Source organism: Euwallacea similis, chromosome 33, assembly GCF_039881205.1.
Source record: "Euwallacea similis isolate ESF13 chromosome 33, ESF131.1, whole genome shotgun sequence".
NCBI classification, from domain to species: domain Eukaryota; kingdom Metazoa; phylum Arthropoda; class Insecta; order Coleoptera; family Curculionidae; genus Euwallacea; species Euwallacea similis.
Genome location: NC_089641.1, coordinates 1,448,051 through 1,461,264, shown reverse-complemented (window position 1 = coordinate 1,461,264; position 13,214 = coordinate 1,448,051). Strand labels below are relative to the sequence as shown.

The 13,214-nt window shown below is 35.9% G+C and overlaps 2 protein-coding genes across 2 annotated transcripts; one reads left to right on the top strand and one right to left on the bottom strand.

Moving 5' to 3' along the window:
* The first annotated feature begins 728 nt into the window (after positions 1-728).
* On the top strand, positions 729-1,377 carry Lamtor3 (Late endosomal/lysosomal adaptor, MAPK and MTOR activator 3). The gene is made up of 2 exons (XM_066404279.1): positions 729-910; positions 967-1,377. Exons 1-2 carry the CDS (start codon positions 809-811, stop codon positions 1,237-1,239), a joined length of 375 nt encoding a protein of 124 aa, XP_066260376.1. The 5' UTR covers positions 729-808; the 3' UTR covers positions 1,240-1,377.
* A 642-nt stretch (positions 1,378-2,019) lies between these two features.
* LOC136418246 (LON peptidase N-terminal domain and RING finger protein 3) lies at positions 2,020-10,636 on the bottom strand. The gene is made up of 9 exons (XM_066404257.1): positions 10,137-10,636; positions 8,104-8,410; positions 4,092-4,210; positions 3,650-3,809; positions 3,478-3,592; positions 3,227-3,416; positions 2,716-2,982; positions 2,337-2,600; positions 2,020-2,280 (listed from the first exon to the last, which is right to left on the bottom strand). The coding sequence occupies exons 2-9, from the start codon at positions 8,396-8,398 to the stop codon at positions 2,116-2,118; spliced, it is 1,575 nt and encodes a 524-aa protein (XP_066260354.1). The 5' UTR covers positions 8,399-8,410; positions 10,137-10,636; the 3' UTR covers positions 2,020-2,115.
* Between the last annotated feature and the right edge of the window lie 2,578 nt (positions 10,637-13,214).

Genomic DNA, 13,214 nt, shown 5'->3' with positions numbered 1-13,214 from the left:
ATAGGAAGCCTTGGGATGGGATTATGAAAGTATTGTGGCTGTATGTACAATCAGCAACGTAACTAGAAATCTTGACCTCCCGCTGCTTTTGATTTAGGACTCCATACGCAGGGCGATTTTTACAGTCCAAACTGCGAAGAAACTAAGGAAGTGTTGTGTGGAAAAGTTCAATTTTTATTCCAATTACAACCTAATCTACGCCTCTGTATAAATCACTCAAAATTCGAGCAAATTTTTGGTCAGCAAAAGTTAAACTTCGCTGACCAATGGGGTCACAGATCACGTAGTAAACTTTCCCGTGTAAAATAATTTGACATTTTTCCTCATGCTGCCATATATTTGTGAATAATAAAACTGAGTATCGCGTGAAAGAAATGTGTATTTCCTGTGGTTTATAGGTATTTGACGCTACAAAGAGAAAATATTTACACAGTGATCGTTTATGGAGCTCAACCATAAGGATTTTCACAATCATAATAAAGAACAAAATCGGTTAAATTAGAGTAAAGTTTCGCAAATTGGAGTTCAAGCATATAGCGTTACAAAATTTGAAAAATTATTATACATATTATGCAAGTAGTGTTTCTTTACGACAATTAGTACAGTTTTAATGATTTTTAAGTTTATGTTGTTCTACTGGTTCTGAGTACTCTAAATAGATTGACTCCTGACTAACCTGAACTCTATTTGGAAAATGAAAACTTGACATTTCGTCTTTGCTGACAGTGACATTTCTTTGTTTACTTTTTTGCTAATGTTTATGAACAATTTTTGATTGTTTTTATTTTTATTGCAAATTCGCAAGAAAATGGGAGACGAAGTAAGAAAGAATTTGCAAGAAATCGTCTCCAAAATAGATGGCCTGTATTGTATTATGTTCACCGATCGAGATGGAGTCCCTCTTTTAAAAGTAAGACAACAAACAGCCAGTTTGCTCTCCAAATATCTGAAAAAAATCCTTTTCAGGTGACCACTGACAAAGCCCCAGAAAATGCAATAAAACCTAGCTTTATATCTACGTTCTGTATAGCAATTGACCAGGGCAGCAAACTGGGTCTTGGCAAGACAAACACATTAATCTGCAGTTACTCCCAGTACCAAATAGTACAAATGAATAAACTGCCTTTAATTATAACTTTTGTTGCCAATCAGAAATGTAATATTGGGCAAATTTTGTCTTTGGAAAGTCAGCTGGATCCTATTGTGTCTTCGTTAACACTTACAGTAGCTGAAGCATAGGACTATTTTGTATAGAGGAGGTAGATTTGTATATAAGTGTGTATTGTTTAATATTATTAATATAAAAATTTCAGTAATAAATCTATCTATTGTATAATTCCAAAGTACTAAGCCATTGAATTAAAATGATTGTATATTCATTTCTTTTATATGTATGTGCAAAAAATATAAATAATGTCAAGTTTCCATGGCTTACAGTAGAACCCACTACATATGAGGTATGATGTAGCAACAATAGCTACAATGCTGTGCATATTTCTGATGATCCAAAATGTATTTATTTCTTTCTTGGTGCAGACCATTTTCCCTTAACAGCGCTACTTGTTTTACCATTATATTAATGGGCAAATTTTATATTTTTTATAATAAATAAATAATTTTTTTAATTAATTTGTAACTAAATATCCGTCAATAATGATACTAGGTAGGTCAGTCATATCAGATCATTCACTCATTTGCTAACCTTTTAACAAACAGACCCATCGGACGACCACCGATTGACCGTGTAACTGAACTGTCGAACTGATTGAACCACATGACAGACCTCTCCAAACATACAAGTGAAGAACATTAATTGTTCTATTGTGGCTTATACAGATCCAATGAGTTTTTCAAATATGACATTAATATTTATTGCACATTCCGGACATGTGTAAGAAAAAGGTGGAAACATAAAGATTCTATGATCCTCTTATTACGATTGTAATTGGATAATTATCCAAGATGGTATCTATCCAAATTTCAAATTTTCCTCTTATTTTGAATGAAATAAAACCTTCATTCTTATATCTGTTTTAAAACTTTCTTAGTTATATTAAATTACAAAAATAAATTAAAAATGTGAAAATATACAAAACAATTGCACAAAACCGTATATCAATTATTAACTTGTTCGCTGCAAAAGTCAGCGATTTCATCTTCCCGTGCATACGCCTCTGATTCCTCTCTGGGCACCGCTTTCATTCGAATTTTCATATGTTCCAACATCTTGTCGATAGCCCTCAGACGTTTCTCCAAATTGGTGCTACTCAAAAACCCCATCTAGATCCAAAGATTACTTCATAATTTGTTATTAAATCGAACCTTTTAAATCTTACCTGAAGATGAGAACTTAAAGGTAGAATTGGAATGAGCCACCACATCCAAGAGGGTCCGTCAGGCAAGTCAATCCAATCTTTCTCGACTCTCGGCATCCTCCCTATCAACCTCTCCACCTCAGATAAGGCCGAGGGTGAGAGTAAATGAATCCACTTCACAGCCCTAGTGTAGACTTTCTGATGTAACGATTCTAGACTCGAGACGTCCTCGTGTTTTGGTCTAGCATCTCGGATATGTTCAATCTTTGCTGTGTCATAGCCATCCTGAAACAATTTATTTAAATTAAAAGCAAGCGATTTGAATGAGTGTTGCATTGTCACAGAAACCACTAGGTGTATGACCTAGTGTATTATTTATGATGTCCAAAATATAACTTACTTTTTCGTTTCCGCTCATGACTCGAAATCTCCTAATTCCTTGCGTTGACAATATAATCCTGCCATCTTCTAACGTGACAGCGTCTCTTACTTCTAAAATGGTGCCATACTGCATGAACTTGGCCCCACAGGGGTCAGTACTAACCATGGCGAAGGTTTTTGAAGGGTTCTGTAGGCAACGCCTGATCAATAGTCTGTAGCGGGGTTCGTTGACGTAGAGGGGGCAGGCCACGCCAGGGAATGCATTGGTACAGACAAATACTGGAACCTATTGTTTGGATAAGCATCGTTGACAATGTTTGAGAGATATAAGAAGAATGTTAATTTGGGAGGAAATCGTGGAAGCGAAAAAAATGCCTACCACATAAACGTTATTGATCAACCGCGTAAACATATTATTTAACTTAATAGACAATGTAAAATAATATTGTTGCACTTTGGAACGATGTAAATAAAGCAGTCAACTCTAAAATCGGTAAAAGTAACACTTCTCGACATATGTAGATATTTACTTCTATATTTTGGTCAGGAACATCATCATTTTGGGAGGAAGAAACATGTTTGTTGCTGAAATTTGGAAAAAGGAACTGAATAGCTTGGTCCAAAACCCCCGTGGTGGCCCTAAAATAGTCACCCACGCTCAACTTGGAGACGCATAGAGGGCAAGTCAATCGATGGTCTAAAACTCTTGTTAGGCAATCCCTTAAAATAAAAACAAACATTGTTGTTGCAATCTAATTTAGTTATTAAGAAGTCAGTTTACCTGCAAAAGGTGTGTCCACAGGGGGTGGTTACAGGATCGACGAGAGATCGCCTGCAAAGCAAACACTCTAAATCCTCTTCAGTGATGCAATTCCAGCTGTTTCTTAACGCCCTTTCTAAAATGGAAATTTATTTATAAAACAGATTTTAATAGGCTGGAAATGAGTTCTTGCCTAAAGTAACTTGTAAGTCGTTTAGAATGTTTTGTAGAACTTTATGAAACGAGTCCTTGATGGCTAAGTTGCTGTCCCTACGCTTTCTTTCCAACCGAGTTTTAGGTTTGCGACAATTCGGTGTTCTTTTACAGAGACGTCTGAGATTAACTTGAAAGGGCTGAAAAAGAGTAGCGTAAGAGTAAGAGTGTGAGGATGCAGTTAAAAGCAACTATTGTTAGTAAAAGTTGATAAGTTGATCCATTCCTGTTCAGTCAATAACAAGAGCTGTAGATGGAATTCAGAAACAAAGCACCCTAGGAAAATTTATCTTTTAATGCTGCAGGTGAGATGAACACTTACACCAAGTGTGTTGTTTCTGAATGTATCTCTGATTTTTTTAATAGTTAGATTAAATAGGAATATTTGTAGTAGGCTAGGGCTTGATCGTCGGCAAATTTACCTGATGTTTTCTTCGCCTTTTGGGTATTAATTTAGTAACATCAACTGAACATTGCAGACCGGCGCTCCGTGACCTCAGTTTATACCTGGGTCGAAGAAGCAGTCTAAACACAGGCGAATCTGAAATAATAATACGAATAAATTTCAGGTTTCAACACTAAAATTAATAATATGTTTTATACGTCTGAGACGGATTGTTCATTATTTTTAAAAAAAATTGGGAACAACGTCTCACACCCCAGCAGGGATGGAAGGGTGGAATGGCACACTATTTTCGGTTAAAACTAACTGCGTGTGCGTGAGGTGTTGTTCTCAAAAAATGAAAAAACTACGAAGCTAAGTGTACTCGGCTGAGTAAATAAATAATCGATGTAAGAGCACGCAAAGAACGCAAACCTTATTGCAAAATGAGCACAAGGACTCGAGTCGAAAGTGGCACCGATTTATTATATTTTCATAACACCTAATTGTTACCCGCTATTATTTAATGCGATTATTTAAAGCAAGTATAAATTTATGGAATGCGAATCTAAAGATTTTTCTTGCTTCTACGATTTAAGGCGTTTTAATAAATTGTTGCCTAAACCTATTAATGGGGGCAAAAACGTATCTGCGACCTAGACGCGAGTAAAGAAACAATTAGACAGGAACCTGAAAGTGGCACTTATTGTTGCTAAACGACCTCAATGTGCAAACAAAAGGCCAATTACGAAATCTTCAATACGAGAGTAATTTCCTCTCAGAGGTTTTCCGTTATACACGCCTGTTATGCAGCTGTATAATTGGTTTTGCATAAACATGGAACGGTAAACGGAATGGGACAGTTATAAGATAACTGCAAAAATATTAATCGTTCTCAGACGTTACACTTTTGCGATTCTGGTTAATTAAATAACAATATTATTTTAGTGTTATTTATCGTTCCCAGAAATTTCTATTACCGCTACGACGTGCTTTCCAGTCTTTTAGGATTGCGTTTATTGGGCCTTTGTGCTCTAATCTGGACTCTTTTGCCAGGTAAATTTGTTCCATTTTAATTGGGTGATGATACCTACACTACCGTGCTCTTAGGTACAGGGAGCGATCATGATCAATTTCCCAAGTTTACCGTTAATTCTCTTTTTTCTCTCTATAGTTAATAATGGGAATTAGTGGTATATGCATATCTGCGAGAAAAAGTTTATGAAACAGTTTGGAAGTTAAAGGACTTATGACGAGAAAACTTGAAAAGTAGGTATCTACCTTACGTAAATGTTGTCAATGCTATGTTAGAAATGCTTAAATATCTTGTTAAATAATCTTTTAATAAAACGTTAAGTAAATGACACGAATTCAAATGTTAAGACTAGTACTAAAGCAATTTTAATGTAGGTTTGATCAACCGCCAGTACACAATTCATTATAATTTTTTAATTTTTATGGAGAAAAGAGTTAAAAAATGTGTAGAGAAAATTTACCTTTCAAAATTCCATAAAACCCACTGGTGTAAGTTGATTCTAAACTCATTTAGCATATTTAAAAAAATATGTCTTGACGATTTTCTTGTGAATTTTATTTGTCCAGATTCATAGCTCCAGCGAAACTGACTATTCCTTAATTAATTTGTTAATTTAAGAGTTTATAGAGTTCATCACATGCACGAGAAGATCCTTTAATGGAAGAAGAAATAGAACATAGCGGCGATGAAGAATATGATGTGGGCGAAGAGGAAGAAAGTGTACCCACATCGGTGTCAAACGACGTAGAAAAGAACTTTGAAGAGCCCATCAATTGAAACAGCTATATCATCATGGCTGGCGATAGCAGTAAAAAGGAGTATTGGCATATTAAACCATCGTCCGAGCTGGGTAGAAAGTATTTTAGTTTGCTACATTAAATTGCAGTGATGGAAAGTGATGGAAAACCACAAACCAAAGATACCACATATCCATTTGGGAATAAGTTTTAGAAGATCGACGATTTAGCTTCAGTTCTCAATTTAGATCTCTAAAAATAAAAAGAATGTAAAATGAGTGGCCTAACACTAAACCAGAAATAAACAGAACGGTGTATTTTCGCTCTCAGTCAAGGTTGGGTTCAATGTTAAGGTCGTACTTTCTCCGCCGGCCAACCGGCTCGAGTGAAATCGGCATGGGAAGTAGGTACTCCAACCAACAACATGATATGATATACAAATGTTGCCTCAATAGTATAATCAGTACAATTTATCGGGCGATAATAGTTTCAATTCAGTTACGTATCGACCAGTAGTTTCCAAAACCTTCCATGTAACAATTTATTAAAGAATTATCATGTAACGCATCATGCAACGTGTCTTTCTCTTCTTATCGCACTACTACTGAGAAGTTATAACGGGGTGTCTATCTTTGTTTACAACCGAGATTTAGAAAGAGAGGCACTGCTCCAAGAGATAAGGAGAGTTCTTAATGAGGTCACAACAGTTTGTAAAAACATGTTTATCAACTTTACTGATCTATTCTCGTCCTCTTTTATTGTAAAAAAAAAACCATTTTGGATACTTATGTTTATTTGGCCCCCGTAGATGAAAGCGAATAATAACAGTAATAAATAACACACATATGTATGTTTCATTTCTCTTTACAATAACAAAAGTGATATTAAGTATTTTGCACTGCTGCACCTACAAGTGCATTGACCTCACTAATGCAATTATAAAGCATCGAAACTGACATATACGGCACCCGAAGCCATATTTAATTGGCAAGAAAATGGCCGAAGTAAACGTCAAATGGGCACAAATCAATTTTAAAAATCTGCCATTTTGTTGTCCACGGTGTTGATGTTTAGTTATACCTAAACACAGGGCCTCTCGGTTATTAATTGTGCTCGATTTTATATACGCGAAATTAAATATGGCTACTATTTATCACTGTTAACACTAAAAAATCGAGCGAATGTATTGAGAAAACTGTATGTCTCTAACTTCAATAACAACCCATTTTTTTACAACGATAAATGGGCATCCTAAAGTTGAATTTTTAGAACAGGGAAACCTTTGAATCTTCGTTTTAAAAGAAGTTCAACCTTAATAAATATATATTTTTATACTCGTTTAAAAAGAGTCTCGCAAAAAAAGATTTTAAAACCATATTTATCAGTAAAAAACTACCAGAATAAAATTGTAGAATTGCCATTTCCACACGTCTACAACAGCAACAACCCTTAACATTTCTTGTTAATTTCCTTAAAATATCCCTGTAACAAGAATCACATCCATTACGTGCCAATAAAACCCTTTGTTGTTTGTTCCATTTCATTACCTCACAAACTCAATTCCCTATTGAAACTTTAGCCTCCAGAATCAATACAAACTTTGCAAATATTATTATTAAATGTATGCTCTAGAGCAGACTTGCTACATTATATCCATTACCCAATGCACCTGGCAATATGTATCGCAAACCATTACCATTATAGATTATGTGTATTACACAATTCTTATTCGCCGTTTAAAACGTGTCTAAGTAAATGCCGTTGCGTAATACCATTGTTATAGCACGGCGAACTGTTACGGCCGCTTATATCAGAGCAACTTTATTTGTACAAAGACGATGATATAAGTTCGAGGAATAATTTATAAATAACAACTAACAAATATTAGATTGTTATACGGTTTTCGCTGGCATCAAAAGATCTCTATCTCTACTAATGCGCGTTAATTGTTTATTGTCCGCATTTGCATAAAAAATGGTAAAATAACAAATTATGTAAGAGGAGGTTTAGCGAAAATGTCAGCCTGAAATAACTTTTATTAAATCGGAAAATAAGACATTCGATCAAGTTTTTTCTTAAATTGTGAGCGGTCTGTATGTTTTGGCATTATACATAGTTGAGGATTATGATTTGGACATACTTTTTTCGGTTTATTTACCCTTCTGGCCCTTAATGATAGCTAACTTTCCTAATGCTCAATGAAAAGAAAATGGCCAACCTGATTGCCCATTACTGTTTCATCACGGTCATTTTGTATTTCTTAGCCTCAATCTACATACCCATTTCCTCCATTTTGTTCCTTTCTTTCCACTTCTCGATAAGATTCTGCACCAACACGTTAATCTTGAAAGGTTCCTCATCGATACTGGACATACAAGTGCGGCATGTCATATTTGCTTTGTCCAAGCAGTTTAAGCACATGGTGTGGCCACATTTGATGGTTACAGGATGCCTCAAAATTCGGGCGCAGGCCGAACACGAAAAAAGACTCAGCCTGTTGTTGGCTATGGCACTGGCGAGGGTTTGGTGTATGTTACTCTGGGTTGATTTGTCCTGTCTTGGTAGTTGGTCCATTGCTTCAAGTTGCTAAGAGAAGAAAAACGTGTAAAAATTAAAACCAGGAGATGGTATGGTGTATGTATGTAACTATGACGCTTCTAAAACTGCCCACGAAGTTTGACAAAATTGCCGCTTAAAATTATCTGAGTCAGTCCGACGCTACTCCCAGCTGTAAACTGCACTTATGCCATTAATCGCAGCTCTATAATGGGATAAACACTTTAATAGTGTTTTCCGGTGTTTTGCATTGGCAAATTTATAATTGAGATGCCATGATTGTAAATTTTCTCTCTATTATTTTAGATATTTGAAAAGAGCGCAACTTTCCGTTTCAAAGAAGTATCATTTCGGGTATTACAATCCGATATGGGGTCAAAATTGTGAAGCTAAGAAATTAATTAAAATGGCGTCATGTTTTGAAATTGAACCTGGGGAAGTCTCGGGATATACATGTTTGAACTCCCCCCTCTTACATAGACAGAGAGACACAGTTCTACAACTTTTCTACTTATGTTTTTTCTGAATTTCTAATGGCTTCTGAGATACTCTAAATGAATCGAAAACACACTACACGCCCTTCAGTAAAGGCAAGGCAATTTGGGCGGTATCAATAAAATTGCGTTCTTGGCAATCCCAAATAATCCATTCAATATTCAAGAGTATTCCAAGACGTTGTAAAAATGATAATCCAAAATGGCCGCTGGTGCAATACGCCTGTCGGTGGGATAACTGCAATCAAACGCATCAACCGCACATGCAGGCGCTACATGGAATAAGATTACGGTTTTGACAATGGTGGACGAAGATGGACAAATAAAATTACGTTTTTATTACGTATTTCACATTTGTCCATGAGCTTGATGGACAAATGTCGCCACCTCAGGTGACGTAGGCCTGTATGCTCTGCAACAGTTTAAACCCGGGTTAACGGGATTATGTCTAGAATTATCACAGGCATAAGCCGGTTTTAATTGTTAAGCCGGTTTGAACTGTTATAGTGCTCCGTAACAGTAGTGACTCTGAATGCAAGAGTGATCAAAGATGGTAGGTCAGAAGATTACTTCAAAATGGCTGCTGGGAGCCGTTCCAGTGATCTCAAACCATATTAATATTATAGTACTGTTCTCGCAGTCATACGGAATAATTAACAGATTGGGGTCATTTTGGAATACTCTTTTATTATTGATTACCTTAATTTGGAAATATTTTAATTTATTAATTGACTACCATATACCACTTATTATTTATAAGCAGTATAAGACCATTATTGAACTGAGTCTGTTTTCTTCTTTTCTGAGGATTGTTGGATAACATAAATTGAAACAACATTAATTTAAAATCATTGATAGGTACTTTATTTTATGACTAAATCGGTAGATATCTCTGGCATAGGAGAACCACTTTTATTACGCAACAAGTATGAAATCACTTTATGGCCTGTTATGACCGAATCAAAAACCTGATTTCTTACCTACTTATATTTTTGAATAAAGGCGCACAAAAAAAGACAACCGTGATCGAATCGCGCCATTATAAGGTCAAATCACACGCCCATCTAAATAATTAGTAACAAATTGTAATAGTCCAAACACTTAATTGGTGTTAAAACCCGTAAATGGTGTGCCTTTTGTCGGTTTTTATGTAACAGATCGTATTCAAACGAACACCTCCAGAAAATATTGTACACAAATCCGATTACGTATGCATTGACAAGCTCCTACATGTCTGAAATACGCGCAAAAATACAACTTACCGCTTTGTTCTAATTAGTAATAATCATCCAGAATCAAGATCAATCCAATAGAGACAAGGAAAAACAAGAAAAGTTGGCGTATATGAGCAACAACAGTGGTTTGTTATCCAATAACACGCACAGGATCACCCCGCACGTATATTTACGATATTGTTATGTAAACTGTGTTACGTCACACGCGGTGTAAGCACATGGACGTCGAGACGACGGACCGGGTGGCGCATGTTACGCCTCTTGTTATTCGTCGGGAACTAAAGACAAAAACGCAAACGCGAATTCGATCAAGGCGCGCGCGGTTTCACGAAAAATAAATGTCGCGATAACTGAAAAAGGACGTGCGCGCAGCGGCAACTCTCTTTTGTTTAACTAGCTGGGACAAAGTTTAAACAATTGAAGAGCGGCAAATGCTTAGTAGTTTGACACAAAATTACAGGCGATACAAAACAGTGTTCTGGCAAGTTCAATGACTCGGCCATTTTGTTACACTCATTCCGAGGTTTTTGGAAATATTAACATGGTGCTAGATATGAGCGATCATTTTTCATCAGCAACCAAGATATATTCATTGTCGGATCTACAGACGTTATTGATTATTGAAAACCAGATGCGAATTGGATTAATGCACAATCAATTGAACAGCGCCAATTGTTGTTTATTAAAAAGAAAATTACCACCCAGGCGGTCATAACAAGTTCAAAGCGTCATGTGTCAGCTATTTTGTCGCATTCATCTTGAGGTGTTTTGGAATACCAACATGGCGTCAGATTTCCCAAATATTTGGCGAGTATTTTCGGTCACGAATGGTCGCATTTTAAGTATTCTACTAGATGCGTTATTGACAACTAAATAAAAAAACGCAGATGAGAATTTAAGAGTGACAGATTATTGTTTAATTTAAATAAAATGGCTACCCAAGCATTCAATGCGTCAGCCATTTTGCTACTCGCATTTTCGTTTTTTATTTAATATCAAGATGGCGTTAGATTTTCCAAAATATTCTGGAATTCGGTTAAAGAATATTATAAAGTAAACAGGCGCTACTGTTATTTGGTGGAAACGAAATGAAGGGCTTCAAAGAGGACAAATCTGGTCAAGATGAAGTGAGTGCTATTTTCGATAAGTGCGTGCATCACTACCTCCTAGACCTATTCAAAAGAAGGAGAAAATTGGGAAATTTACTTACAACTCTATTTTTGTATCTCTTGGAGTTTCTGCAGATAGAAGACATTAAGAGAATGATGAGTTGTTATCTGATTATATACGAGATTTATGTAATTATATGCTCTAAAAGATTATTTTTACTTCAATGTCTATGCAACCAAGAAGAGGTATGAATGAAAACCCTCTTAAGACGTGAAGCTAAGTAGTTTCTCCTCTTAAGAGTTCTTCCAGTTAGAAAGCACTTGCCATAGCTTCTAACTGGAAGGACGTTTTGAAGAAAAAGCTTTCCTACGCGGAAAAGTCTCTGCGGGACAACAGCGAGAGTCATTATCGTTAAAACTTAACTGTAGTTTTATAAGGAAACTTATCAATAATAATCTCAAAATTAAAACCACCATTACGTAACATCTGTTATACTAGCGCGTGGTGTAACAAAATAAATTTTTTATCCCAAATCAAGAATTACGGTGGGTACATACCACAATAGCATTAACCGAAAGGTACGACGTAAGTGTATTTCGATTTGACCGTGAACTATAAAGCGAGGAGCGTTACATAAGAGAATGGCGGCGCTGTTACCACACTATTCGGTGCACTTACATTAAATTCGTCGTTACCTAAGCAAAAACGTAAGCCTGGTAATTCGTCGACCCGGTGTGTCGGTACTGTGTTGCGAATAATAAGAATTTCGCAAGCGGTACTACTCGAATCTCGGCGAGCGCAGAATAACCTGAATTAGATATGTACAGAGTTGGTGTGGTGGTACCCACATAATCATAGATTTTTTTTGTAAACGTGTATGACTTTTTTGCTGTGTTATAAAGAAACAACCTAAATACAAGCCTATACAGATGATATAGCAGTACCTATGAAGAATAATCGACCAGTTAGTTGCATCTCCAGCAATGTTTCGAAGGTGTTGGATGTAATGCGCAAATGGTACAAAAAAGAAAATCTGGCAATCAATTCCAGGAAAACAGATCTTGTTTCGTTCAGCAATTGTCTCCACAATCTTCTTCCTCCTCTGAATTTTCTGGAGCAAGAAACAAAGAAGGCGGCATACAGACTAATGCAATTTTCATTATACCCATAGGCATTCTGTATGGAAATGAATGAAGCCCTTTGATCTCCTCAGGATCATGAGACTCCAGATATGATCTTTGACCTCAGGGTAATAAAATATTCAGGGAATACAGTGTACACAGCCTTACTTCCTCCCAGGGAGGAAATAAGGGTTGCCAAGTGTAGAAGGGGTGGGCTACTCTTGAAATTAACGTTTACCAGTTTTAGAGTAAATTCAATTTTACACTTTTTTTTCATTCTTTGTTAATTTTTTGAGAAACTGCGATTTGGTAATAAAGATCAAAATCAATTAAATCGAATAAAAATAAAATCATGTGCTTTCGTGGGTGTTCTAAAAATTACTGATGAAAAGTTTTACGGAAAAAAACTGAAATTAAGAACTGCATATTGCCATTTATGGTCAAGAATTTTTTAGAACACCTTTTATAAAAGTAGCCATGATTATTAACTCTCTCCGGATTCAGATTTAGGGGATTTTTACAAAGAAGAAATGAAATTAGCCACATTATTAATTTTGTTTTTACTTCGTTCAATGTACAATTTAACAGACATTACCATTTGAACGAAATTAAGTAATAGTAAAAAAATTTACACCAAAGATGCTGTTCAAAATAGTTTTTTTTTTCTTAGACATAAATGCACCCTTCCTTGGAACTTGGGATTCATTCACTGTCTGAAGCCCGCTCCTCATTTTGGACGTTTCTTGCGTAAACGTGACCTTCAGCGTTTCTTCGGAAAAAAGAACCTGTTTTCTGAGACTCTGCTGAACATTGGCACTAATCTTTTTCAGTATTCCTCTACGTGTTTGCGATAATTATCCTCATAAAACCTCAA